This window comes from Sinocyclocheilus grahami, unplaced genomic scaffold (assembly GCF_001515645.1).
Source record: "Sinocyclocheilus grahami isolate Dianchi unplaced genomic scaffold, SAMN03320097.WGS_v1.1 scaffold121.1, whole genome shotgun sequence".
In the NCBI taxonomy this organism is placed as follows: domain Eukaryota; kingdom Metazoa; phylum Chordata; class Actinopteri; order Cypriniformes; family Cyprinidae; genus Sinocyclocheilus; species Sinocyclocheilus grahami.
Genome location: NW_015505300.1, coordinates 1574935 through 1601797, shown reverse-complemented (window position 1 = coordinate 1601797; position 26863 = coordinate 1574935). Strand labels below are relative to the sequence as shown.

Here is a 26863-nt window from a genome sequence, read left to right as displayed (position 1 = left end):
ATTAGTTACTGTGAAAAATATGTGTTCAGGTCCCTCAGTGCCTCAAGACAAGTTTGTAGTTGTTGTGAACTGGAAGGGGGTCTTCTTTCAGGATGTGACAGAAGCCGCATTTCTGCAACTCTCTTATCCTGAGGTGTCAGGAATCGAAATGAGGTAAAACATCCCTTTTTACGATAAACATCCACGGAGAAGCATCTGAATTACATCTGAGCATTGATAAAGTACTTACGCTTAAAAAACTATTTCTGCAGATTCAGACTAATTGACTTTTCTTTTTTCGTTTCCGTTATTCCTTCCCTTCTTAACTTTTCTCCTACAGTGAGGAAGAGTCTGGTGGGATTGTGTGTTTGACGACTCCAAAGGGGATGTATGAACTGCAGGTTGTGAAGGGAAAAGACTTAGTGGAGCTGGTCAACTTGTTCATATCAGGGCTTAAGAAGAGATCACAGTATGCTGTGGGAATACAGGACCTTATCAGACAAGGTGCTTCTTTTACAATTTTACTTGTAGTATTCACATTTGAAATAATTTTTCAACTTTAGGACACTTTTGACTATTTAAAATGTTGACATAATGTGTGATGATGATGTATGAGTAATACATTTTTATTTAATTTTTTGGTGAAAATTTCAGAAAAGCCTTTGATTTAACAATCAAAATCAGAAAATATGTTTTAAATTCTTATGAGAAAGTGTGAATGTACACTGTAAAAAATAGTTTTCAAAGTTGTAAATACAATTATCACATTGTCACATTTAATTCAACATGTTACTTGCCATTTCTTTGTAATTATTTATAAAATTTCTGAGTGAAAATTGTTTCTACACCAATTTTTTCAGTCTTGCTCTTTTTACATTTATTACAGTTACAGAGGGGACGTTAAAGCTAAAGTTTAAGTCCACATTACAGACATTCTGGTAACTTAGGTTAAAAAAAAATTTAATTAAAGAGACAATAAAAAGGGTTAAACTAGTATAATCTCTCCTAAAACTAAAATGTAAGTCAAATGTAAGAATCACTCTACATATAAAATGGTCTTGAACTGGTCGAAATCGCTTGGATATTGATCTTTTCGTTTTTTCTTCCCTCCAGAGGATCCCACATTGCTGAGCTACAGAAGAGGTGATGTACTGTATATCATAAAGGATGGGGAGTATTCTTCTGAAGAAGGCTGGATCAAAGCGAAGAATGAGAGGACAAATCAAACTGGAGCAGTTTCCTTAGATGCCATTCGGATTTTGGCAATGTTGACAAGGCCAACAGAAGAGACACTGGTAAACATGATTCTTTTGTTTCACACTAATTTGTGGAGGAAAATACTCCTCAGCACTGGCCATTATTATGTCAATTGTTTTTATCAGTGTTTTGAGGTTTTGTCTTGGAAATAAATATTTAAAGGCAGATTCTTTAATGAATTAAACGGCTTTAAAAGATTGTTACTGCCTTTAAAGAATTAAAACGGCATTTAAAGATTTTAAATTGCCTTTAAAGAATTAAAGAAACTTCCTTTAAAGACTTTTTAATACCTGGTCATTAGAAAATGGTTTTCAAAACCCTCAACAAGGTTCTTTTCTTAGGGTCACAAAATATGCTTTGTTTTATAAATCAGTTTATGCTTGACAATAATAGAAATGTAAAGAGTAATTTCTGTCCTCTAGAATTTGCTGAATTTGACCCCTGCAAGAAGAAAGTCAGTGATGCCGGTGTTGCCGCAGAAGGAGGAGCTTAGCACAGAGAAAATTGCCGTTGTGTCCCTTAAGGAGTTCTCTTTTGATTATTTCAGGTAACACATGTACAGTTTGCACACATCCCATCTGATATAAATGATAACTGCTCCGTTTTGATAACATGCCAGTGCTCATGCCATCTTGTACCTCTTTCAATTGGTCACAGGGAGTCTAAAGAAGGTGGCCGTGGAAAAGGCGTGGCCAAAGAGAGACTGTGGGCCAACAGCAAAGAGCCTCTCAAACAGCCACTGCTCAGGAGCCTGCAGGGCAACTCAGAGCTCTGCCACCTCGCTTCTGACTGCTTCACAGATATCCTTCCGGGTGATTGGTTGAATAAGGAGGGAAATTAAAAACTGAATCATTTGTTACATATCTAATATAGTTCCTTACTAAGGAAGTTGTATTTTGTGTATTACGATAAAAGTGATTAAGACTTCAGTACATGTGACCCGAGTGAATTTTTAATGAATGATGATTACCATTTTCTTTAACATTGTCTCTACCTATCCTTAAATATATGGGAGATTATCCAGTCAAGCATGTGCGGACACCCATAGATCTAACAAACCAGATCTTTGGGTCAGTAACAGCACACGTGGACCTAAGAGATGAGATCTACTGCCAAATAATGAAGCAGATGACTAATAACAACCATGGGTTTGTCACCTAGTTTTAACTCATTTCGTTTTGGTACCCAAATATGGTCTAATGTGGCTTTGTTTGTTTTATCTGATTACTTTTTAATTGAAGTCTTGTTTGTTTCTCTCTGTTTGTCTTTCAGGTTGAGTATGGAGCGAGGTTGGCAGCTGTTGTGGCTATGCTGTGGTCTCTTTCCTCCAAGTCAGTTGCTACTGAGACATGCTCAACGTTTTCTGGAGTCCAGAACCAGAGAGCCTCTGGCGTCCACCTGCCTGCAGAGGATGCAAACTATGCTCAGGTAGGACTTAACATACTCAAACAGTTTGTCTCTTAAGGCTAATTCACACTCCAACAACACACACTGACCAACACAGACAGTCACCAGATTATAGTGTGGCTACATTCACACTGTCAGCTTTAGGGATTGACAACTGCATTTACTAACAGGTGTAACTCTCGAAATGTCCTGTTCACACAGCAGCTTACAATAGAGGCTTGAATACTTGTGTACGAACGTGCAATGAAAGTCAATCCCGTATTGACCTTAGTTAGGATGGCACCATATTTAATTTTTGACAGGAATGAAAATGAGGCTGTGAGAGATAGAAGTGCAGTGCGTTCAACGCATTATACTGTTGTTTAACAATGTATTGATTGTTTTGCTGATGAAACATCTTTCTGAAAAAAAAACTGCAGACAAAAATTTAATAAAACAGTTTCTAGGATCGTTATGCAGTGCATAACTCTATACCTCAGTTTTCATCCCTGTTAAACTCAATATGGCAATGTCCAAAACTATAAAGTATTGACATGACAGAAGTTAAACTGAGGCACAATTTCATCCACATCTTAATTTTACCGATGGCAGCTTTTATACTTCAGTAAAATGTGCTGCATTTGCGTTGCTGAAAATATGGTTTTGAGTCCTGAAAATTTAGAGGTTTGAGTTTGGTTATAGATTGTGGTTGTCACTCCCATAAATAGCTATAATGAATGTAAACACAACTATATTAATGGCTCAAATAAAGGACTGACAACCGTTTTCTGCTGCTGTGTGAATGTGGCCTATGTCACTTCTCAGTACATGACAAACTTCAATTCAGTTGTTCAGTCGACAAACTCAAACACTGACCAACAACGGCAACAGATGCAGAAAGGTGTAACACACACACACACTCTTTCTCTCTCTTCAGTCAAGTCAAGTCACCTTTACTTGTTTAGCGCTTTATACAATACTGGTTATTTCAAAGCAAAGAAAATAGTTTGTCAATGCAAGAAGACAGTAACAGGGTAATTTTTTCCAGCTAAAGTCAGTTCATTGATGATTCAGTGATGTCATCATCCAGTTCAGCTCTCTTCCAATAGTGTCTGTGCAATCAGTCAAGCGTCACCAACTAAGCAAGCCAAAGGCGACAGTGGCAAGGAACCAAAACTCCATTGGTGACAGAAATGGAGAAAAAACCTTGGGAGAAACCAGGTGTAGTCGGGGGGCCAGTTCTCCTCTGGCCTGACTAAGCCAGCATGGCATGGTTTAATACCAGGCTGCAACACAGGTGCAGAGGACTTGTCTGGTTCCCGTGGTCTTGTGTCGATGGTTGTTGAGGTGATGAGGTCTTCACAGGGGATCTGTCTCTGGGACGCATTTAGTTGACATGGTCTCCGCTGACATTCAGGGCTGTAGAGGTCGTCTCTAGGTGCTGATCCACCATCTGGTCTGGATATGGACTTGATCTGGGTGGCTACGGTGACCATCTGATCTGGATACTGACTGGATCCATATGGCTACGGTGACCTCGGAATAAGAATGAAAGAGACTAATGTTAGCGTAGATGCCAATATTAACGTAGATGCCAGCTGCTCTTGTTAGGGGTCGCCACAGTGGAATTATTCACACAGCCATTTGGCACAGGTTTTATGCCAGATACCCCCGGGTTCTGGGACATACTCGTACACACACTCTCACTCCTACAGCCAATTTTACTGCATCCACAGCGGTAACACACTGATCCAACAAAACTCAACAAACATGTCTGTTGGTGTTGGTTGGTGTAGTGTGAATTAGCCATTAGATGCCAAAGCGAACATAACATGCGGGCTAAAATTGATCTAAAAAGCAATGTTCATTGTCCCATACAGTATTGAGGGAAGGAAGTTGCCTCCTCACCAGGTGGAAGTGGACGCCATTCAGAATAACAGCACTCAGATCTTCCATAAAGTTCATTTTCCCAACGATACATCTGAAGTAAGGAGAGACATTACAGTTTAAACAGTTTTACTCATTGTTTGTTTTCCATTCATGTTAAAAACCCTCTCTTTTTATTTAATTTGAGATATTTGAGGTGACCACCACCACAAGGATCAAAGACTTATGCCGCAACATTGCCAAAGACCTCCGGCTCTCTTCATCAGATGGATACAGTCTGTTTGTTAAAACATCGACGAAGGTTTCAGACATGATTTCTTTCAGTCATTTTGTTTTTCCTGATGGTGTTGTTTTAGGTCCATGCTAATCTTCATGGGTCATATCTGATTCTTTCAGGTAGTAAGTATGGATTCTAAAGAGTACTTTTTTGACAACCTCAGGCAACTCACAGATGTCGTCAAAAAAGGAAAGAAAGTCAAGGAGGGTGAGCTGTATAACATACTAACTACTGTAATTAACCCAATAAATATTCAGTAGGTGCGTTAAAATCAGACTCTCACTCATTATAAATATTATTGATCCTGAATACAGCTACTCCAGCTATTGTCCCTTACCTGGTGCTCTTCATGAGGAAGCTCTGGTTTAATGTGATCCCAGGAAAAGACATAACTGCTGACCTAACCTTCCACTTTCCCCAGGTACATTGTCTATCTGATCATTTCTTATCTGGTCAAGTCAAATACTGTCAGCAGAATTTATTTTGACCTGCCTTACAGTGCATCAAATTTTTGTGTAACTGAATAGAGTTCTGCAGAGAAAAAAACAAAAACAAAAAAAATTTCTAGGCCAACCTAGAAGTTACCATCACCCTGGTTCCCTAAAAAAAAAAAAAACTCTGTGACCAACCAGAGTTATGATTCATACATGTTTTGTCATAAATGAAGATTAAAGGGGTCAGGAACTGCATTTTTTATTATTTTGTGCTGTTCTCTGACATCCACTTATAATGTTATCAAGATTTTTACATAAAACACATTATAATTGAGAAGTAATAGGCTATTTTCTGCCCTGTTTTGACCCCCCTCATCAGAACGCTCTGATTGAATAGGCGTGGCAGATTGTAGACTCTGAAGTAAACGCCCACTGCTATGATTGGCTAACAGTTGTGTATGTTTGAGAGCCTACATCCTTCACAGATGGACGCTGCTGTAATTTAGGTTAAAAATGCATAAATACAGACAAAGAAATAGTGACCACATAATAAAAACAGTTACTCACACTTGTGTGATGTGACATTACTGTAGGATCCAATATAATCGGCTCGGCATCGTCTTTTAGTTTCAATCTTTCTGAAAATCATGCGTCAAGTTGTGCCTTGTTTGTAATCAAATCGACAGTAAAATTAAGTGAACAAAGCACAAAGTTCTTACTGATGCAGTCTAGAACTTCATTAAAAATTAAGTTCATCCACTCTTTTTCTAATGTTGGGATCAGAAGGAAGGCAATGCAAAGACTGTGTTTTTCCACAACTTGGCACTGCACTGCGTCTTGTTGTCTTCGGAGCATCTTTATCGTTTGGTTTCTAAACAGGCAGTGATGTAGAAGCAGGTAAATAAAGCAGGTTCATAAAGTGGCACATTCCACAACCTGTCGTTTTGGCAGATTGGCTTCAATACAAGCTGTTTTTAGATTAACAAGAAAGTTTTGAGTCCAGAAACTTACAGGATGTTTTTTTAGTACAAAGACCTCTTATATGTCAAAATTTTGATTTCTCAGTTCATGACCCCTTTAAATACAATCCTAATAACAATCAACAAGTAAAAATCCAATCAGCAGATTGTTAGGCTATAAACAAACTACAACATGGTCATACAACTTCAATATCACCACCACTAAGCTTCCAATAACTATTTTAACTATTTAAAATCTACAAGTTGGACATTTTGAGGAAGAATAGTTTGCAAGATTATAGTTTACAGCGTGTTGGTAAAATTGGACTCTGAGTTTACCTATTCGACATGATGACTTTTAATGTCCTTAACCTTCCATTTAGCCATGGTCCTATTTATCCACTTGTTAGCAACCATCTTTTTCACATGTAAAGAGTTAAAAAAATCCAAGAGTATTACTGATACATTTTATGTGGAAGAATAAATCATAAAAAATATCTTGTTAACCACTGACCTTATTACAGACATTTAACCATAAACCCATTCAAAAACCTATTGATTTCAGGACAATAAAACCGAAAGTGCAAAAATGCCAACTGATTTCTGAGTTTTAGTACTCTTTCCTGTGACACTATATTATGCTGTGCAACTTTGCCCAACTGTCTTCTTTTTATTTTCCCAGGAGCTGCCGAAGTATTTGCGGGGTTACCATAATGTATCTAAAGAGGAAATGATCAGTCTGGCAGGACTGCTGTTGCGTGTTCAGGTTGACACGAATAAATCACAGTTTGTCATGATCCCTAGAATGCTGAAAGACCTGGTGCCAGTTGATCAGCAGAAGATCATGACTCCTGATGACTGGAAAAAGGTGATCCTCAAGCCTCTTATTTATTATATGGCTCTGTATGTTTGACTTTGTTTCAAATCTTAAGAAGGTGCCTACATAGACACATACACTACTGTTCAAAAGTTTGGTGTCAGTTGTTTTTTTATTCATAATTGAATCATTATTTTAAAGAAAACTTTCTATTCCAAAAAGAATCCTGAAAAATGTATCACTGGCTCCACAAAAGTATTAATCATCACACCTGTTTTCACCAGTGATGATGATATGAAAGGTTTCTTGAGCAGCAAATCAGCATATTAGAATGATTTGTGAAGCATCAATGTGACACTGAAGACTGGAGTAATGGCTGATGAAAATTAACATTTTAAATATATTAAAATAAAACCGTTATTTGAAAGTGTAATAATTTTTCACTATATTAGTCTATGATGCGATTTAAATTTTTCCTTTCTCTTTGGAGTGTTACAAGCTCTTGGTGCATAAAGAAGATGTGTAAAGTTGCAAAGACTAAAGTCTTAAATCCAAAGAGATATTCTTTATAAAAGTTAAAAGTCATCCACACCCTCCTAAAACGGCTCATTCTAACACGCCCCCACATACCTACATCACTATCTGGGAAGATTTGGATAACGCCGCCCAAATATTGACGCAAAGAAAGGAGGAGTAACTTTTATTCTCGCTGTAGTATTGTTGTTGCCGCCGCCATGTCGTGAAGGCGCTGTGTGCTTCGTTGTGAAAGCGAAACTACTTTGTTTGGCCTTCCAAAAGAGTACGATATCGCTTTGTCATGCCTGGAGCTGATCCGTGCTGGTCGCTGAGGAAATACTTCAACTTTGCGCTGTCAGTCGCCGGATCGGCATTCACCATGGACGAAGCGGAGTCCAGCCCGGGGTTGTCACATGTGTTTGCAGCAGGCATCACAATATGGTAAGGGACGTAACATTTCCGTCACACGCTTGAGGAATTCGGCCAATCACAACGCACTGGATAGCTGGCCAATCAGAGCACACCTCGCTTTTTCAGACCGATGAGCTTTGTAAAAATCGACGCGTTTCAAAAAGGCGGGTCATAGAGGAGAAACAATAATGTACAGTATGTGGAAAATAATGTGTTTTTTGAACCTTAAACCGTATAAACACATTTCATTACACCAAATACACAAAATAATGTTCTTTTTAGCAGCATCATATGACCCCTTTAAATGCAGCCTTGGTGAACATAAGAGACTTTTCTTCAGAATGTAAAAGGCATTATGTAGGATTAATATATTTTAGTAACCCCTGGCCCTAACATCACAATGAATGACAGAATAATTTTGGTCTTGGGTTTGCAGCACATCATCAACGCATACAACAAACAGGCAGGCATAACTGTAGATGAAGCCAAACTCCAGTTCCTGAAGACGATCTCACAGTGGCCTACCTTTGGATGTGTTTTCTTCGAAGTAAAGGTAACCAGGGCAACACTAAAAATAACGCTCTTGATACTTACGTAACCTAGGTTCCCTGAGATAAAGGAACGAGTGTTGTGTTAACATGCTATGAGGAAACTCCTGTTTACTCTGATACTGAAGCCTGATTTGATCACGTTTGTGTAGCTGCACGAACTAATGGTGCTTCAACCCGGCCAAAGGGGTGGAGCCAATTGCTATACAAGTTGGCTCTGAGCGCCATTTCATCAGAATCTTTTGACTGAAGCGACAGTCATCGACTCACGTGCAGCTTTATAGCATGGCAGCCTACACAACTCTCATTCCCTTATCTCAGGGAACCGAGGTTACGTAAGTAACCAGAGCATTTCCTTTCAAACGGTATCTCCCGTTGCGATAACACATAACAAAAACCTTCTCCACTTACAAAGGGGATTAGGTAAACTTAAGTGGACAAAATCCATGCATGCAGGGAAGGGATGTCCAAGTTATAAAATCTGGTGAAGGTAGATGTGACGACTAGCCGGCAGCTGCACAGATATCACCAATTGAAATCAACATACTGTACACTCTAAGGGCCCAAACCTCGCAGAGTGGATTAAGAGCCTACTCATCCTGTGAATTGGTAAGAGCTAGAAGGGTAATGACTTGTGCTTTGAACAGAGTGAAGAGGACGACTCTACAGTGGTTAGGCACAAACTCAGACATGAAGCACTGACTGACAGTGCCTGCAGGTCACCCACTCGCTTGACTGACGCTAACAAAAGGAGGGCGGTCTTAAGCAACAGCTGCCGAAAGTCGGCTGACTGGAGCGGGTCGAAGGGAGGGACCCATAGGGCCCTGAAGACTATAGATAAGTCCCAAGTAGGATGAGGTATGACGTATGAGGACGAGGCGGATTCAATCTCAGAGCTCCCCTCAGAAACTTAACGACAAGATCGTTTCTGCCAATTGACTGGCCAGCCATGATAGAATGATTCACTGTGATGGCTACCACATATACTTTGAGCGTTTCCAGTAGCTCTTGTAAAAAGATCCACACATGAGACGCATCACAAGAGGATGGGTCCTTGTTCCGTGCGGCACACCAGTCAGAAAAGACTGACCATTTAAGGGAGTAGAGGCGTCTTGTAGACGGGACTCTAGCTTCCAAAATGGTATTAGTCACACTCTCGTGGAGCTGTAAAGACTCCTGTCGAGGGGCCAAACATGAAGGCTCCACATCTTTGGTTGGGGATGTCAATTCATGCTCCTCGTTTGGGAGAGGAGGTCCGTCCTCAGTGGTATCAGCCAGGGGGCTGCTGATAACAGCTGAATCAACTTGGGGAACCATGTCTGATTCCTCCAAAGTGGGGCCACCAGGAGGACCGAACATCTGACTTCCCTGACCCGTCTGATGACCTGAGGAAGCAGGGCAGCTGGGGGAAGGCATACAGGCGAGTGCTGGGCCAATTGTCGGCCAGGGCATCTCGCTGGTTTGAAAGTAAATTGGGCAGTGAAAGTTGTCTTCTGAGGCAAAGAGGTCCACCTCTGCCCTCCTGAAGATAGACCAGATAATTTGAACCATTTGTTTATTTAGTCTCCATTCTCTTGGAGCTACATTGCCCCTGGATGGCCTGTCTGCTCCCTGGTTCAGTCTACCCAGCACATGAACTGCTCTTAATGAGAGGAGTTTGCCTGTGCCTATAAAAGGAGGAATCGAGCCAACCTGTGAAGGGAGCGTGACCTGAGACTGCCTTGATGATTTATAAAGTTGTCCGAACAGACCAGGATGTGGTGCCCCTTTAAGGCCGGCAGGAAGGTTTTTAGGGCTAGAAAATAATGCCATCATCTCAAGGCAGTTGATGTGTAAGCGTTGCTCCAGGTTTTACCAGGAGCGAACGCCAGTCTGCCCTCATACAAAGCTCCCCAACTCGAGTTGTAGGCATCTGTCGTGACCCTCTTCCTTCTGGAGGTCAGTCCTAATGGAATGCCTGATTGAAACAGGCGAGGGGTTTTCCAAGGGGCCACAGCTCTGATGCAGCTGTGGGTTACCCTGAGATGAAAGCATCCTCTGAAAAGCCCTGAGGGGACATGAAGTCCCGAGTCTGAATGACCTCTCTAGCTGCTGAATTATCAGGGAGCTTTCCAGTGTAATCCATGCCCGCATCTGGGCAGAATCGATAACTGTCCCCATGAAGACCACTTACTGGCTGGGAGACAGAGAGGTCTTGGCTAAATACATTTTCAGCCCATGCCGCTACAGGTGGCTGAGCAGCAGTACAAATATGAAGCTGTCAGAGATGTAGAATCATCAGTGACAGCATTCAAACCACTCATAGACGAGGGGCGCTGATTCTAACCTGTAAACCCACCTGTGGATCAAAGTGCTGCACAAGACTCATGCTCTCGCAGTGAGAGCAGTCTGCCTCACTGAGCGCAGCCTCAGCATGGGCCTGGCCCAGGCGCATCCAAATCTGAAGCTGTCAGTGATATGGAATCATCAGTGACAGCATTCTCCTCTGATCCACCTAAAAAGATCAAACCGCTCGTTGTAGACGAGGGGCAATGATCCTCACATGTAAAAGTATGAGAGACCTGTGCCGGAGTGAAATCACTCAAGCCCAGTTGCTCAGCCCCGTGACTCCACTGTTTCTTTCTCCGAGCTAGCTGAGAGGGGCGAAATGGGAGAGCAGGGCTGCCTTCATTGAAGAAGACAATCCGCGAGTGGAGAAGGGCGAGACTTATGCTCTCAGTGAGAGCATTCTGTTCCGGTGAGCGCAGTCTCTGCGTGGGCGGTGTCCAGACTGCTCACCTTGCCCATCTGCATCATGGCTTTGAGTGATCTTCTGCTGCTGGGGCTTCTTGTCACAGTGGCGAGCAGCAGGGTGTGCCTCTTACTTCGGCTTCTTGCTCCTTGAGTCCAGCAAGGTGATGATCTTCGTCGCTGAAGGAGAAAAATTCTGATGAAATGGCACTCAGAGATGACTTATATAGCAGTCAGCTCCACCCCTTTTGGTGGGTTGAAGTGCCATTGGTTCGTGCAGCTACACAAATGTGTTCAAATCAGGCTTCAGTATCAGATTAAACAGGAGTGTGTTAACGCAACGGGAGTGACCGTTAGAAAGGAAACCCTAATTGCTAAGAAGGGGGGTTGTCTTCTTGACTCTGTCCTTTTTCTCACAGCAAACCTCAGAGAAGAGTTACCCCAGTGTTATTACGCTATCAATCAGTAAGCAAGGAGTTAGTATCATCAACCCTAAGGCAAAGGTACAAATCTGTCTGTATAATACATAATACAACTATAATGTACATAATGTATAATGTACAAAACTCAGCATTATCTAGTTTGTGAAGTTAACAAGTGTTTTGGCTGGCTTGCCTGCAGGAGGTGCTTGTGAAGCATCCATTCAGTAAGATCACTTCCTGGTCCAGTGGAAACACCTATTTTCACTTGACCATTGGCAACCTGGTGCAGGGCACCACTCTGCTCTGTGAGACCTCTGTGGTAAATATAGCACACACACACACACAGCTATAGCAAGTGTCACCTGTGCATATGTTAATATCCTCTGACTGTTTGTCTTGCAGGGTTATAGAATAAGTGATCTCCTGTCCTCTTACAAGGACATGTATCTGAATGAGATACCAAGGGTGCGGAAATCAAAGAGGATCAACATGTAGTACAATTGTTTTTGTGGCATTTCTTTTTTAGATCTTTACCATAATGATTGTACTATGAATTTGTTCATGTAATGTTTGGAGAATTGCATAAGTAAAAAATTACATTTAATAATCATTAAATTCATCATCACATTTTAATATGTAACAGTAACTAGTATAGATCTGTCAGGGAAATCATAATGTTTTAGCTTGTTGCTTCTTCTATGTGCATATATATTTTAAATAAATTTATAGGCTTGAGTATTTATTTTTATTTCAATAGTCCACCTTCTTATTGACTTTGCATGCAATGTTACACTAGGTGGCAGTATTTTTACAGTTTTATTCTAATCTATCTAATACTGCTTTGATGGAACAATCATATTTAACAATAAAATGTAAAAATCAATATGGCTCTTAATTTAAATTTTAATTAACGAATGATGACTAGTTGAACAATTTGTCATCAATAAAAATATTCCACAATTTAAATTGCACTAATTTCATTTATTGCACTCATTTAGCTCATAATAATTATACATAGATTGTGTTACTGAATACTGATATGATATATTTGACTTTTGATGTCCTGAACTGTAATATATACAGATTTTCTTTTTTAATAAATCTGCATAAATGTCAACAATTCTGTGTTTTTCTGTCAATATGGGGTGCTGTGTGTACATTAATGAGGAAAAAAAATTAACTTAAATGATTTTAGCAAATGGCTGCAATATAACAAAGAGTGAAAAATTTAAGGGGGTCTGAATACTTTCCGTACCCACTGTATGTCTGTAGATTTTTGTTTTTATATCAGGTTAATAATATTTTCCATATCCTAACCCTCCCAGAAACCTGTACATGCACATTATTAGATTTAAATATAATCACTATTTGAGTGAGCATTTGTAGTGAGGACACATAAAATGTTCCTGTTAATGTGTTTAAATAGAGCATATTAATAAAATATTTTTAAAAGGTATATTCCGGTTGGTTTTCTTCAAAGACATCTTTTATTTATGCAGATATCAAAGGCTTGTCTAAATAGAGTTTTGTTCTAGTGGCCTGGAGCAAAGGAGGTCCGTAAACAACTTAGCTCTCAGTGGCTCATGCTTCAATCGCATCTTAAATCACAAATATGGCATGAAAATATGCCAGGCCATTTGTGGCCAAAGGCAGAATTGTGATGGGAATAGAGCATCCTCTCTAGTCCCCCATACCAAGAGCTTGCTTTGCACAGCCCAAGCAACAACATCTGATCTCTGTTGTGCTGAGTTTAATTCTCTCTGTATTTTCTCCTTTCAGTTGTCTTCTATTCTAAGTCTTGTGATTCTTCTAAAAAGCCCACATGGCAGTTTATAACTCCAAGGTTTAAGATATAAGGGTGGATGTTGAAAGAATAGAGATATTCCAGTTTGGCTCCAAAAGGGGTTGTTGGGGGAAAAAACCCAAAAACAAAGCAGGATGGCTCTTAGTGCGGTGTGTATGGTGGAAGATCACACTACTGGTGCTTTGATGTCTTACTACTTGTGCTTTGTTTGTTTCCTGGAATGATTTTGAGGAAGACTCAAATTTTCATAGATTTGTACAGACTTGCCAGTGACTGCTTCCTTCATTCACACCTGCAATCAAGTTGTCACATGTTCAACACATGCCTGTTTCCCACTGACTCACTGTCTGAGACTAAGTTGGAAATACCCTGCTATCAGTCAAATCAAGAGGGGAAGGTGTATGAAGGATTGTTCAATATCATAATATAGAAGCAAATACAGTTTTTCTTTTTATTTTAAAGGGGTCCTATTATGCTTTTTCACTTTTTTAATTTTAGTCAGTGTGTAGTGTGTATGTTTGGGCATTAAAAAGATCTAGAAAGTTACAAATCTCAAAGTCCACTCCAGGGAGTAGGGAGCAATGCACACTGTGTAGGGACCATGTCAATGGGAACACAGTTCATGCACGGAGCTCACTTCTAACTAGATGATGATCTGAATCAGGTGTGTTAACAAAGAGAGACGTGCAAAACATGCAGAGCGGGGGTACGCGAGGACTGGAATTGAGAACCGCTTGTCTAGAACAATTCTTACAAGTACAACACGACGTAGCTGGGCGCCGCGGACAGACGCCGAACGGCGCCGCCGGTGTGCCTGCACTCAGAAAATAATGTATTTGAATTTTAAAGACGTGGCGCAACACGACGCTTCTCGTCCGGTGCGCGACTGCATGAAACGCTGTTTTTTTCACCTCCGTGCCCAAACGTCTTTGTTTGGGCTTCCGAAAGTGGATGATGTCAGGAAACAGTGGTTGCAATTTATTTTTTAACTCCGTTCCTGAGCATTATAACCCCAATTTGCTATTGTGTGCTGCGCATTTTACTGAGGACAGCTTCTACAACACGAGGGAGTACAGTGCCGGATTCGCCAAAAGCTTTTGTTGAAAGACGGAGCAAGGGGCGTGGCAGTAATGAAACACCGTCTAAGCTGTTCGCCAATCACAACGCACTGGGACAGCTAACCAATCACAACACATTTTGTTTTTCGGAAGGCGGACCTTCATCAAAGCCGGAACTAATCGAGCCGTTTGTGCCAGCCTGGGGAGAAAGGTATTTTAGTAATGTAAATTATATGAAAAATAATGCGTTTTTCGAACCAACAAGCATGAGAGCATGTTCTAGTACACCCCCAAAACAAAATCAAGACTTTGTAAAAGAGCATAATAAGACCCCTTTAAACATCATGCTCTTTGCATTGTGCACTTCCATTGGAAATCTGCTGCTTGATCTCAGCGTAATCAGTCCAGCCCGACTGATTAAACATTCCTTTCCAATTCACTCTGTGGAATTCCACCCTTTCCCATTTATTATGGCTTTAGATAGGAGGAACCTGAGGATTCATAGACAACCATAGCGCAACTAAGAAAAGTTACCACCCTGTCCGCCATTGCAGGGTGTTACCTCCCTGTTTCCTGTTGGTGACTTGTTTTGGACTATTGAAATATACTAGGGAGACCAAGGCGAAGATAGACTGTCCCATTGTGTGGCAAGTTCAGTATATGAATTATTCAAAATAAGTGTTTTCTATTTAGATAGGCTATATTTAACAAATTTTATTAAAGGGGTCATAGGATGCTACATGCACTTTTACAAGTTGTTTGAACTGAAATGTGTGTTGGCAGTGTGTGTACACAACCACCCTATAATGATAAAAATCCACCCAGTGTTTTTTTTTAATCTGGTTACATTTTTTCCCCTCTCAAATCGAGCCGATCTCAGATGCCTGTCAGATGCCTGTCTGTATCGTGTCCCACGATAGTTTGATTGACAGTAGTGTTTCAGCACAGACTGGACTGGTGTCTTACCTTAGACCCGCCCTGAGTGAGCTGTCATCAGTCCGCCATTGTATCTTTGCAAATCGCCTTTCCTAATAATGAGCTAATTAGCAAGTTTCAGGATGAATGCGGCTAAAGGGAAGTCGTGGCCTAATGGTTAGAGAGTCGGACTCATAACCCAAAGGTTGTGGGTTCGAGTCTCGTACCGGCAGGGATTGTAGGTGGGGGGAGTGAATGTACAGCGCTCTCTCCCACCTTCAATACCACGACTGAGGTGCCCCTGAGCAAGGCACCGAACCCCCAACTGCTCGCCGGGCGCTGCAGCATAAATGGCTGCCCACTGCTCCGGGTGTGTGTTCCCGGTTTATGTGTGTTCCCACCTTTGGATGGGTAAATGCAGAGCCCTAATTCCGAGTATGGGTCACCATACTTGGCCACATGTCACTTCACTTTTTTTTTTTTTTTAAAGTAAACAGTCTCTCTGGGAAGACATAGGCGGGGTCAACATAGCTCATTAACATTTAAAGTAAAATGCTACAAAAACGGCTTGATCTGAAAAGAGCTGTTTTTGACAGGGTAAAAAAAGGTGTTTTTTACACTACCATTGAGAAATTTTAACCAAACTATGTTACAGACTTTTCATTAAGACCCTAAAGAATCATATCAACTTGTGGAAAATGGGCATCCTATGAACCCTTTAACTCCTGTGATGGCAAAGCTGAATTTTCAGTACAGAAAAGTCCAAAAGGGCAAAACTTTGTATGCTGTGAAATAAAAGTGCAGTAAGTCAGCTCAGCAACATACAGAAGAAAACGTAAACGTAAACTCGTTTAGTACTTGAAAATATGCTTAAGCATTTATAAGATATGCTTAAATACACAAAGGTTGATCTTCTAGCTCTAGTAATTTGTATTCCTATCTTGTGTCAACACGTCTGCATACCTTTCAGATTGGGTCACACCTTTTGACACCTTTTCTCTGTTAATGTGACATCACTTCTCAGCCTCTCTGTAGTAAAACCAGGCTTTATGTTGCCATTGATTTACTTCGACCACAACTTGCCCGTTTATACAGTACTTTCAGTGAAAACCTGAGCGCTCGTAACTCCTGTGAAAGCCCCGGTGGACGTAAGCGGAACTGCAGCTGCTGAGTTAAATGGCTCCTTTTCTCTCTTTTCACTTTTGATGCCTGAGCTCACACATTCCGATCATTCCAGGCGCGCTCAGTTATTTATGAGAGCAGAGCGCGCGCCTACTAGCTCATAACCCATCCAGACCTGAACGCACGCACACAAACACACACAGAGAGGAGATCAAACACATACAGAAGACATTAGCTGGATTACTTGGATTATTACACATGCCATTAACAGAATCCGTGTGGAATGAAAGTTTTGAAAGTTGGTAAGTTAATCGTCAATGTTCGTTTTACAGACATGATCAATAGCAGCGAACGCGTTCACTAGTGCTTTATTAATCGGCAGAAAAACGGAATATATTAGACTTGAAATGTAACACCGATTAATCCGAATCGATTTAAGGACGATCTGTTGCTTATGGCGTTTAATTAGCTGGGGACAAGTTTTAGGAATAATGAAGATTTCCCATTGAGCATATGTGAGCGCGCTGCTTATAGGGATTAACACTTTTGTGTGTGTGTGTGTGTGTGTGTGTGTGTGTGTGTTTGAATAGTTGTTGGTAAAATGGAATGTGTTCTTTTGGTTTTATTTTGGAATTGTTATTATTTTATAATTTATTTATTTTTGTAATTATTTGATGTTCTTTTCATTTATATAGCTGTTTGCATTATTATTTATTATTATTATTATTAATTTTAACTATACACTCTAAAAAACGCTGGGTTAAATATAACCCAGCACTGGGTTAAAAAGGGACAACCCAGCGATTGGGTTGGTTTTTAGAATGTATGGTACAAAGTGGATATGCATGACCTGTCCCTATCATTGGTGCAAGTTAATATAGTTGGTTTTGTCATTAAATATTTGCTTATTATTTGATTTAAGCAACACTAGTTAAAACATATGTTACCAAATGAAGCTCGTTATGTGACAACATTTTACAGTGTAAAGTTGTCTTAGATGTATTTTATTTTATCTTTATCTTATTTTTACCTTTTTATACTGTTGCTTAATATGTCTGTGACACTTTCTCTAAACTGATGATAATAGTTTAAAATAATAAAATAATAGAGCACTTAAACAATAGGCTAGTTAAAAAAGTACAGCACTTAAACATTTATTTATTTATTTCAAATAACTACTGACTATTGAAAAATCATAATCTTCTCTTGGATCGGTCTCTTGCCCTCCAGGTCCAGTTCAGATCATAAATACTCGTCTCCATCAAATAAAATGAGAGGTGAAGAAGCGTCTGGTACTGTCCTGCACAGACTAATCCAAGAGCAGCTTCGCTATGGAAACCCCACAGATGCCCACACACTCCTGGCCATCCAGCAGCAGGCCCTGCGGCGAGGAGGAGGTGTTGGAGGTGGCAGTGGAGGGACTGGGTCTTCACGGTCTTCATCTGAGAGCCTCAGCCAAGAGGAGCCCCAGTCTCTTCAGCTCTCTGCCCGCCAAGAACCCCAGGGTCAAGAGCATCAGGTCAGCTACCAGCACTCTGAGAACTACACAACATACCCACACCACGGCGAGGAGCTGCCCACCTATGAACAAGCCAAGGCCCAGTCTCAGTATTTGGCCTCCCAGTGGTGCCAGCTGAACAGGGGCTGCTCACTGCAGGATAGTGAAACCATCCCGAAGCCCTGTGAGGAGGAAGACAGCTGGGACCCGAAGCGAGGCCACGTACGGTCACTCAGTGAGCAGCTTCTGCAGTTTTCAGGAGAGCGCAGTAAAATGCCTGCAACATGTTCTGCCAGTTATCCTCAGATCCATGGATATCATGCAAACCAACACTTACAATATAGCCAGCAAGGACTGGAATACAATAGGCAGGTTCCTTATACCGAGTACCCCTTTCCTGCACAACAAGCAGCGGAGTATGAACATTACTACAAAGCACCACCAGCATTTAATTCCCAGCACAACAGGTAGAGAAGACTATAACAACTGCAAAATGTACACTTAACCACAGCTGACATTCGATTTGGTAACATAGTATATGCATTTCCTCCAGTTCTGACGTACTTTATAAGATGTGTCATTATGACTAATAGTCTGTTGGCTGATGCTATGGCTGAGTATGAAATATGGGACATGTTGATGTAGTTTGTCATCCAACCATACTAACATACTAAGATGAATGGAACCCCACAGTTTAGTTTTTTAACTAACATCATGATTTTTACCTTGTGCCACTGCAGACTTCAAACACCAGAGGTTTGCCATAGACTCTCCACATCTCCCCCTGCTGGCAGGGAAGTCACGGCTTGCAGTCGCAGTCAACTGGAAATGCTCATGAATGAGAATAAAAGACTGAAACAGGAGCTAGAGGGACACACTGAGAAGGCCCTCAGAATTCAGAAGGTAAAAGCACATGACACTGAAATTTACTTTTGGTGAAAAAAATGTGGTAAATAACTTAACAAAATGAGTTTTTTTGGGCAAGCAATTTTCGTTCTGTTCTATGTGTATTTTGTAGTTTTCATTTGACTTTGGCTAAATTCCAAAAGGCCATGTAGTGTGTTCAATGGATTACATCAGTGCAGTTAAGCTGTTGCTCACTCTGGAAGAATTATAATTACACAGGTTTAAGCACTTACCCATCAGGCCACTGCCTTGTGTAAACATGCTTGGGATGATGGAGTCATGGTTAATGCTATCCTGGTCTTTCCACTCCTTAAACACCTTCTCTGTTCTGTGCTCTCAAGGAGTGGTTACATTTACCGTTGCTTGATGAAATTTCGTGAATGAGGGAGAAAAAGTTCAGCACACAGATTTTGCTAGTTTTTCAGAACATTTTTTGTAATTTTGCATGCAGGCCAGCAGAAAGCAGCCTATTTTGAAAGTGACTTCTGTGACTTCAGTTATACATTTCTAGACTATTGACAATAGACTATGGACCTTTTTTGCCCACAAAATTTCACTGAAATTTCACTAATGTGACTGCACCTTTAAACATAACCAGTAACACTGATTGCTAACCATCTTTTAGTATTTGTTAGATTAACACATCTGACTTGCAATTTAATTGTCTTTTATTTTTCCCCCAGCTAGAACAAGAGATCCAAAGGATCTCAGAGGCCTACGACACTCTGATGAAGGGCTGCGCTAAAAGAGAAACTCTAGAGCAAGTGCTAAGAAACAAGCTGATGGCTGAGATCAAGAGGCTACAGCATTCAAGCATTCAAGCGGCAAAAGAAGCCGAAGCTGCTGACCAGAACCAGCATGTTATTGAGAAGCTCCTTCTGCAGAGTGAGTTCATGAACACGGCCACATTAAACCTCTATACTGTTTCACATACTCTGGATACTTCCTAATCCAGAGTTGCACTCCAAATGTGAGATCTGTTTTTCTGTTGAGTCATTTTGCTTAAAGAGGGAACGTGTTTCCAATTAGAACATTCCAATGCAGGAATTTCAGTCACATAACAGCGCCTTAGTTGATCTGAACAGTCAGAAAAGAGGATTAAATGTCAGATGTAACTTTAGCTTTGTACGAGAGAATGCCTGGGGTCAGATAACCACTGCTCTTGTCTGCTTCACACTGACAATTAATGAAATGTTCTGCTCAGCGATCACTTCCTGTTTGCTAAGAGTGGGAAGAGTAGGGATGATGATGAGTTTCGCAGTGACTGATGGGAAATAAGCTCCGGGATGTGGGTCAAAGGGAGAGTGGGTCACTGCTTCTCCTTCCCTCTGCATTCCTTAAGCGCTTGCGTAAATGAGGCGCTCCGGACTTTGCGATTGAATTCCTGAGCAGGAAGTCAATGGGGAGTGGTGCTGGAGAGGGCCTGCATAAACATTCCTTCAGCTTCTTTCTCACATCCTCATGTAAATATCTATGCTTGTTATGACTGGACATATTGGATTAGTATATACTGAAAACATTTCTTGGTGGATGCTTCTATCCAAAGCAACATACTTTTCCTTCGTATGCATTTCATCAGTTCTTGCATTCGAACCTAGATACAATAGAATAGAACAGAATATACAGACCAATGGTTGCAGAACAGTGCTATTTTAGAATATTTTGAATTCTATTATATAATCATTTAATTAAATTTTTGTAAATTTCTTGTGCTTTTGTCATTTTTATTTGATTTAGTTTTTTAATATTTCTATTTAGCTTTAATTTATTTTTACTTCATTAATTAGTTGCCTGTACTAATCTGTATATTTTATTTAATTTCAGTTTTATTTCAATGAATGAAAACAATTTTAATAGTTTAGTTAACTAAGTACTTGAATTTAGCCAGCAAGAATGGCTTAGAACTGAACCAATACTCTACTAGATCAATACAATACACATTTTATGTCTCAAAACATTAGAAATCATATTTAAATATAAAATATAAAAAAATAAATAGACAAGCCATATTGTGACATCACAGCCAAAATGCCACCATCCATGCCACAATGCCATAATGGCCCATGAATGTGCCTAAACTTGGTCTGTGGGGACCCCAACTTGGAATTTCTTTGGCTCTCTAAGCATGTGACCTGTTCATATCCATTTAATTTACAAACACAGATCTAAATTTTTCTATCTTTTCTGACAGACGAAGAACAGCAGCTGCAGTGTGCACATCTGGAGCAGGAGGTTCAGCATCTGCGAAATGAAGTGGAGAACCAGCAGCACAGGAGTGAGGCCCTGGAGACGGCACTCAGGTCCATGCAGACACGCAGCCAGCAGCTGTGGACGGAGCTGCAGAGGAAGAGAGCGTATGTGGAGAAGGTTGAGCGTCTGCAGGGGGCTCTAACTCAGCTGCAGGCCACCTGCAAGAAAAGAGAAGGGTTGGAAACGCGCCTGAGGACACGGCTAGAGCAGGAACTGCGGAGCCTCCGAAATCAGCAGGTACTTAGACAAAACGGTGCTTTGTTTTTGTTTTTAACTGTTCAGATTGTATTTCAGGGCTGTTTCCTTCCAGTAAAGCTAAGAATAGCTTGAGACTTCAGATCAGGACATTGCAACAATCTTACACTTTGTTTGCTTGTCTTTGTCCACAGCGGCAGCCTCAGCCAGTCTCCGTAGCATCCCACGTAAGTGTATCCACACTGCAAGAGCTTCTCCGGGAGAAAGAAGAGCACATTCTGTCCCTGGAGGCCGACAAGACGCGCTGGGAACAGAAATACTTGGAGGAGAAGACCATGAGGGAGTTTGCGATGGATGCTGCTGCCACCGCTGCAGCTCAGAGGTAAAGAAGGAGATCGGTGTCAAAATCTTCAGAGCTTATTGAGTGTTTTTTCAACCAATTTCTAATAGCTTTTTTCCTGAACTTCATAGAGACACAACCATCATCAACCATTCACCCTGCCATTCCTTCATTGAGGAGCTCCCATTATCTGAGCACAAGAACCAGGAGGTAGAAAACCGGTAAAAGAGACACCTTTTTGACACCTAAAAATAGTCGTGTTTAATTAACCATTTTGGATTTTAAGATTGTGTAGGACTCATAAGGTTAATATGTTGTCAGGATCCGTGCCCTGTACGCCCAAATTCTGGAGAAGGACACAGTGATTAGTATCCTGAAGCAGAAGCTGCAGAGAGAGTCAGGTGACCCCCGACTAGCTACTGCTGAGCCCTCCATCCCCATCTCTCATTCAACGGTCACACACACTGCCCAGGTCAAAGGTTAGTGTCAATGCTAAGGAGCATTCACTAGCTAAGATTTTACTAACTAAATTAGTGTCTCACTAAAATTAGCATTAGTGTTCTCTGCTAATTTATGTTTACTACTTATGATTTGGTAGCTGTTGCCTGATAAAATTACCATTAGTGTTTACTAGTTAAGCTTTTACTAGTTAAGTTATTAGGTTTTACTAGTTACTAAGCTAAGTTATAGTGTGACTAACATTAGCATTAGTGTTCATTGTTAATTAGATTTTACTAGTTAAGTTGGTGTCTGACTAACATTAGTGTTCACTGCTAGTTTGCAGAACTAGTTAAGTTAGTGTCTGATAAGCATTGATGTTTACTGTTAATTAGCTTTTACTTGTTAGTGTCTGATTAACATTAACTTTTACTACATGTTAATTAGCAGTGAACACTAATTCTAGTGTCTGACTAGCATTAGCGTTCACTGCTAATTGTGTTTGCTAGTTAAGCCTTTACTAGTTACTAGCTAAGTTATTGACTAATATTAGTGTTCATTGTTAATTAGATTTTACTAGTTAAGTTGGTGTCTGACTAACATTAGCATTAGTGTTCACTCCTAATTAGCATTTACTACTTACGTTAGTGTCTGACTAACATTAGCAGCATTAGTTAGTTCTGAGAATGGCATGAAATTAGCTGAGAATTGCTAATTACAAATTCTTATGGATCTTTTTCCAGGGAAGAGTCATTCCAATGACCAGGCGACTGGTACGTCCCATTTGGCGCTCGCTCCGGAAGCAGCCCCGGAACAACCTGAGAAAGTTCTGTTAGAGAAACAGACAACAGATCAAACTTCCCACACAGAGACCAGCTCTGGTGAGTCAATTTCAACTGTTTCTGCATAATACTGGATATGAGAAAGTAACTGAAAATATTACACACTTAAGTGTGTAAAAAATAAGCTAAGACAAAGATTAAAAGTCATTTGTCAAAAACTAATTTGTGATCTTTTATAAATAGGTCTACCACTGATGTCTCTCTCCTGATGTAGTCCCTCTTTTTGTGATAACTGATTCATATTTGTTACTATTTTTCATAGATAACATCCAGAAAGCACCATCTGCTCTGGACCTTTTCAAGGGCCTTGATAATGTGGCGGCTGATGCAGTGGAGATCTTCATTTGATGAAGAACATTGTGACAAACTGCCTTGCAAAATAAATGTAGAGGAGCTCTGGGAGAGATTAAATGACACCACATCACTATACTGTTGTGAAGCAAGAGTCCAGCTAAATAATAGTGCTGCTCAAAAATCTCGTCAAAGAGGCTGAGCTCTTCTTTTAAAACTACATCTCCAGTCTGGTATGTTTTGACAGATAAGGCAGTAAACTGAATTACAGAGACTTTTGCTGCTGGTGAGAATCCTACGTTTTTTTGTTCTTTACAGCCGTACCATACAGGAGGGCGGACACAAACTTCTAAATTGTCCTCACTATTGCATTGTAACTCCTCTCAGAAGACCTGTGGTAACTTCACAACATTCCAGTTCAATTGACTTTCTTCTTGAGACTGAAGCTCTTGTATGTATATTTTCCACCCCACCTTTATTGATTGTTATAAATGGTTACATCTTTCTCATGATTCTCTATTTATGGCTGCTACGCCCTTCAGCAAAATTCTTTTACATTGCATTTCTAGGATCGGCATGCTTAATGCTGTCACGTTGTGTGAAACAAAAACATTATATAGACCTAAGAGTCCAGAAGAACTGTTAGAGAGAAAACCAATTGTATTATAATTTGCTTTCTTGTACTTTGTTTTCTAATGTGTTTGCTCTTAAATGACACATTTGCTGGTCAAGGTGTCATTTCAAAGTAAATATTAATATATATTTTGTACAATTATTTTGAGTTGTGTTTGGAATGTAATGATGAGGAACTGATGCCAAAGAGCATTTCAGTAAAATTCATGTGTTCAAAACACATGGCCAAGGGTTGACCTCTTCTATTTAATCAATGAAAGATGTGAATGTTCTGAAACATTTCATACATTTACAATAAAGCTATTAATATATAAAAATGTGTCTCTTGGTTTGTGAAGCCCTTGGGAAATTTCTGTTGGTTCAAGCAAGCACCATCTACTGGATTTCAGCCCATTTCGCACATTCCAGGTTTTTTCTCGCACAGTCCGAGAAAGATGAGTAATTATAAGCGAATGCCATTGAGGGGCATTCCAGCTCTCATATTTCACCAGAGAAAACCACCTAATTTCCCTCAGGCTCACCTTTAGCCACATTTTAGACTCAGACTTCTGAGGCATTCAGACAAACATTCTGCTTTTGAGAGAGAACAATAGATAACTCGCTCAAAGCTGACTTACCCAACATTGACTAACCTATCTGGCCTCCTATTCTACGAATACTGTTACTGACAAAGCCAACTCAATATTTCTTAGTGTCGTCGCATGCTTTGTAACATGGTATTGATGTCATACTCTGTGTTTCCAAATATAAGGCTACATCTGTATTAGATGTGATGTTTAGTTTATAACTTAGACTTGCAGTGCTCATGAGGAAGTTGTTTGTGGGTGATCATACTGTAAGTCAGTTGTTTACCTAGTACAAGGCACTCAACTGTGTGAAAACTGGGCAGCTCACACACATCCCACATGCAATCCTGTTAAATCTTGTGTGTGTGTTTTATTTCCTTGTTTTTAGGGCCAAATATCTGTCTATATACAGTGAGGTCCAAAAGCATGAAAACACATTGAAACTTTGGAATTCCAAATTGTATTAAAATCTGGAAATAAAGTTTTGTAAAGATAAAAAAAATCAGTTTTTATTTAAGAAAATATTTGAGATTCTGCACAGACATTCCACAAACGTGGAGTTCATGCAGCTCGAGTGCTGATGTCTAAAGCAAAAGTGAGGCAAACCAATTACCGAGACATGAAATTCATTTTAATTTACATTTTTTTTCAAACTGTTATGCTAATAATATAATTTGTAATGAAACTATATATATCAAATAATTAAAAAAAAAGCCAAAGGGAAGAATTTGCATGTGTTCTCAGGCTTTTGAATCCCATTGTATGTTAAAACCTCTCATTAAAACCTTGTAATAGAAGGTACATAAACAAATTAATGTCTTAATTACAAATCTTTAATGGCATTTTCTAAAAGGGGGAATGTATAGTTTATGCTTTTAATTATACTTAATTAAACTGAAATTATAAAGTCGATGGGAAGTCCATAACATTTCAAAGACAAAAGATTGATTGATGAAGGAATCTCAGGAATTCAGGTCTCAGCTGTAACAAGTGAACAAGTGCTTGTTGTTGGAAATAGCACGGCCACGTCTTACATATTTGCTACAGTAGTAATGGCCTCTGATTATGACCTCCATTGTTCATTTATGCATTTATGCATAAATTTAAATGTTATATTTTAAAGATTATCTAACAAAAACATTATCTGGTACAAGAAATATAGGATATTAGGATGGGTAGCATCAAATCAAGTTAATGTACACCAAAAGACAACTAACAAAGTAAGCAAACAAACAAAAAATGCATCAAGAACAAATTAACACAGTTTCCTAGCAAAAAAAATTTCTCCAAAATGTTTGAATGATTTCTGTAAAATTTCATTCAAAACTACCCTAACTCACAGGACAGCCTATAAAAATAAAAAAAGAGCAAAAGTTTGTCAGATAATTTAACAACATAAAGTATGATTGGTCAGTAAGGAGGGAAGGGTAAGTTAAAGGACAACTCAAATGAATCAGTGAATAATTTTTTTTTTGTTCCAGGTTGAATACCTCTAAAATACATCGGCTTTCTTTAAGCAAACATTCAACGTAGATCACTGTCAATAAGGATCAACATATAAGGTCAGGACCAACATATAAAAAAATATTCAGTGAGTGATAATAGATACAGTTATAGATTATCATGACTCAGTATCAGAACATTTTAAGTAGAGTGTATAAATCATAACAGCATTGCCATTTAAACTGCTAACAGAAACCAGGGGGAATAGCACTCCATCACGTGATAGAGTTCATGACCCTCGTCTATATATACTGACAATGTTCACATTTGCTTTCAATATTTGCAATAAACCATCTTTAACCAAATAACATTTTAACAGGCAAACATGATGACGACACTGTGGCACTGGATCTTCATACCAACACAAGAACAAACTTGGCTCCAGGTGAGCTTATGTAAGCTGAGAAAATCCTCTTGGTTGGAATGAAAAGTTTTAGCATTTTTATGGCAGTTACAGCCTGTATGGGAACCAGGAAACATGCGATACACTGCAATTCATCTTGCTTATAAGCGCAGAGAGAAAGGCTGCTAACATTCTTTTGACTTTTGAGAAGCACTTGACATTTTTACCGTTGGATTTCTTCCTCAACATGAATAAAATGGAGGGCCGTGGAGCATTTGAAGGTCAAAGGGCACATTCCTAAAGCTTGAAATGAGGAACGCCAGCAAATATGAATTTTTCTATCCGTTTGAGTAAGGGTGAATTAAAGCCGTCATTGGTGTTTGTTGAAAAACAACATCAGTTTAGATGTTAGATGAATTCTGGATCAGCACAATCAACCAAGAACCAAACAATTCTGAATACAGGTTTGATTTTCAAATGAATCCAACATGAATGAGGTCAGCTTTATAAACTAAAAAATGCTGTTTATTGTCTGG

The 26863-nt window shown here is 39.8% G+C and overlaps 2 protein-coding genes across 3 annotated transcripts in view; both read left to right on the top strand.

Moving 5' to 3' along the window:
• Positions 1–12283, top strand: part of LOC107589856 (unconventional myosin-VIIa-like) — a 34594-nt gene extending 22311 nt beyond the window's left edge. The window contains exons 33-48 of the mRNA XM_016278420.1: positions 30–153; positions 320–483; positions 1093–1274; positions 1659–1783; positions 1894–2036; positions 2231–2384; positions 2509–2664; positions 4503–4608; positions 4697–4810; positions 4906–4993; positions 5101–5207; positions 6862–7047; positions 8360–8470; positions 11621–11704; positions 11823–11942; positions 12026–12283. Coding sequence (XP_016133906.1) covers positions 30–153; positions 320–483; positions 1093–1274; positions 1659–1783; positions 1894–2036; positions 2231–2384; positions 2509–2664; positions 4503–4608; positions 4697–4810; positions 4906–4993; positions 5101–5207; positions 6862–7047; positions 8360–8470; positions 11621–11704; positions 11823–11942; positions 12026–12118 — 2057 coding nt within the window. The 3' untranslated portion in view covers positions 12119–12283. The remainder of the gene's footprint in view (positions 1–29; positions 154–319; positions 484–1092; positions 1275–1658; positions 1784–1893; positions 2037–2230; positions 2385–2508; positions 2665–4502; positions 4609–4696; positions 4811–4905; positions 4994–5100; positions 5208–6861; positions 7048–8359; positions 8471–11620; positions 11705–11822; positions 11943–12025) is intronic.
• Positions 12284–16668: 4385 nt separating this feature from the next.
• On the top strand, positions 16669–24807 carry LOC107589855 (angiomotin-like 2a). 2 transcript variants are annotated; one of them, XR_001609714.1, is made up of 11 exons: positions 16669–16824; positions 17753–18487; positions 18761–18923; positions 19610–19811; positions 21118–21413; positions 21566–21753; positions 21843–21932; positions 22033–22190; positions 22893–23030; positions 23254–23515; positions 23601–24807. XR_001609714.1 is itself a non-coding variant. In XM_016278418.1 (10 exons), exons 1-10 carry the CDS (start codon positions 16781–16783, stop codon positions 23337–23339), a joined length of 2100 nt encoding a protein of 699 aa, XP_016133904.1. In that variant the 5' UTR covers positions 16669–16780; the 3' UTR covers positions 23340–24807. The 2 variants fall into 2 exon arrangements, 1 of the variants encoding a protein (XP_016133904.1); XM_016278418.1 differs by having other exon boundaries at positions 23254–24807.
• The last annotated feature ends 2056 nt before the right edge of the window (positions 24808–26863 follow it).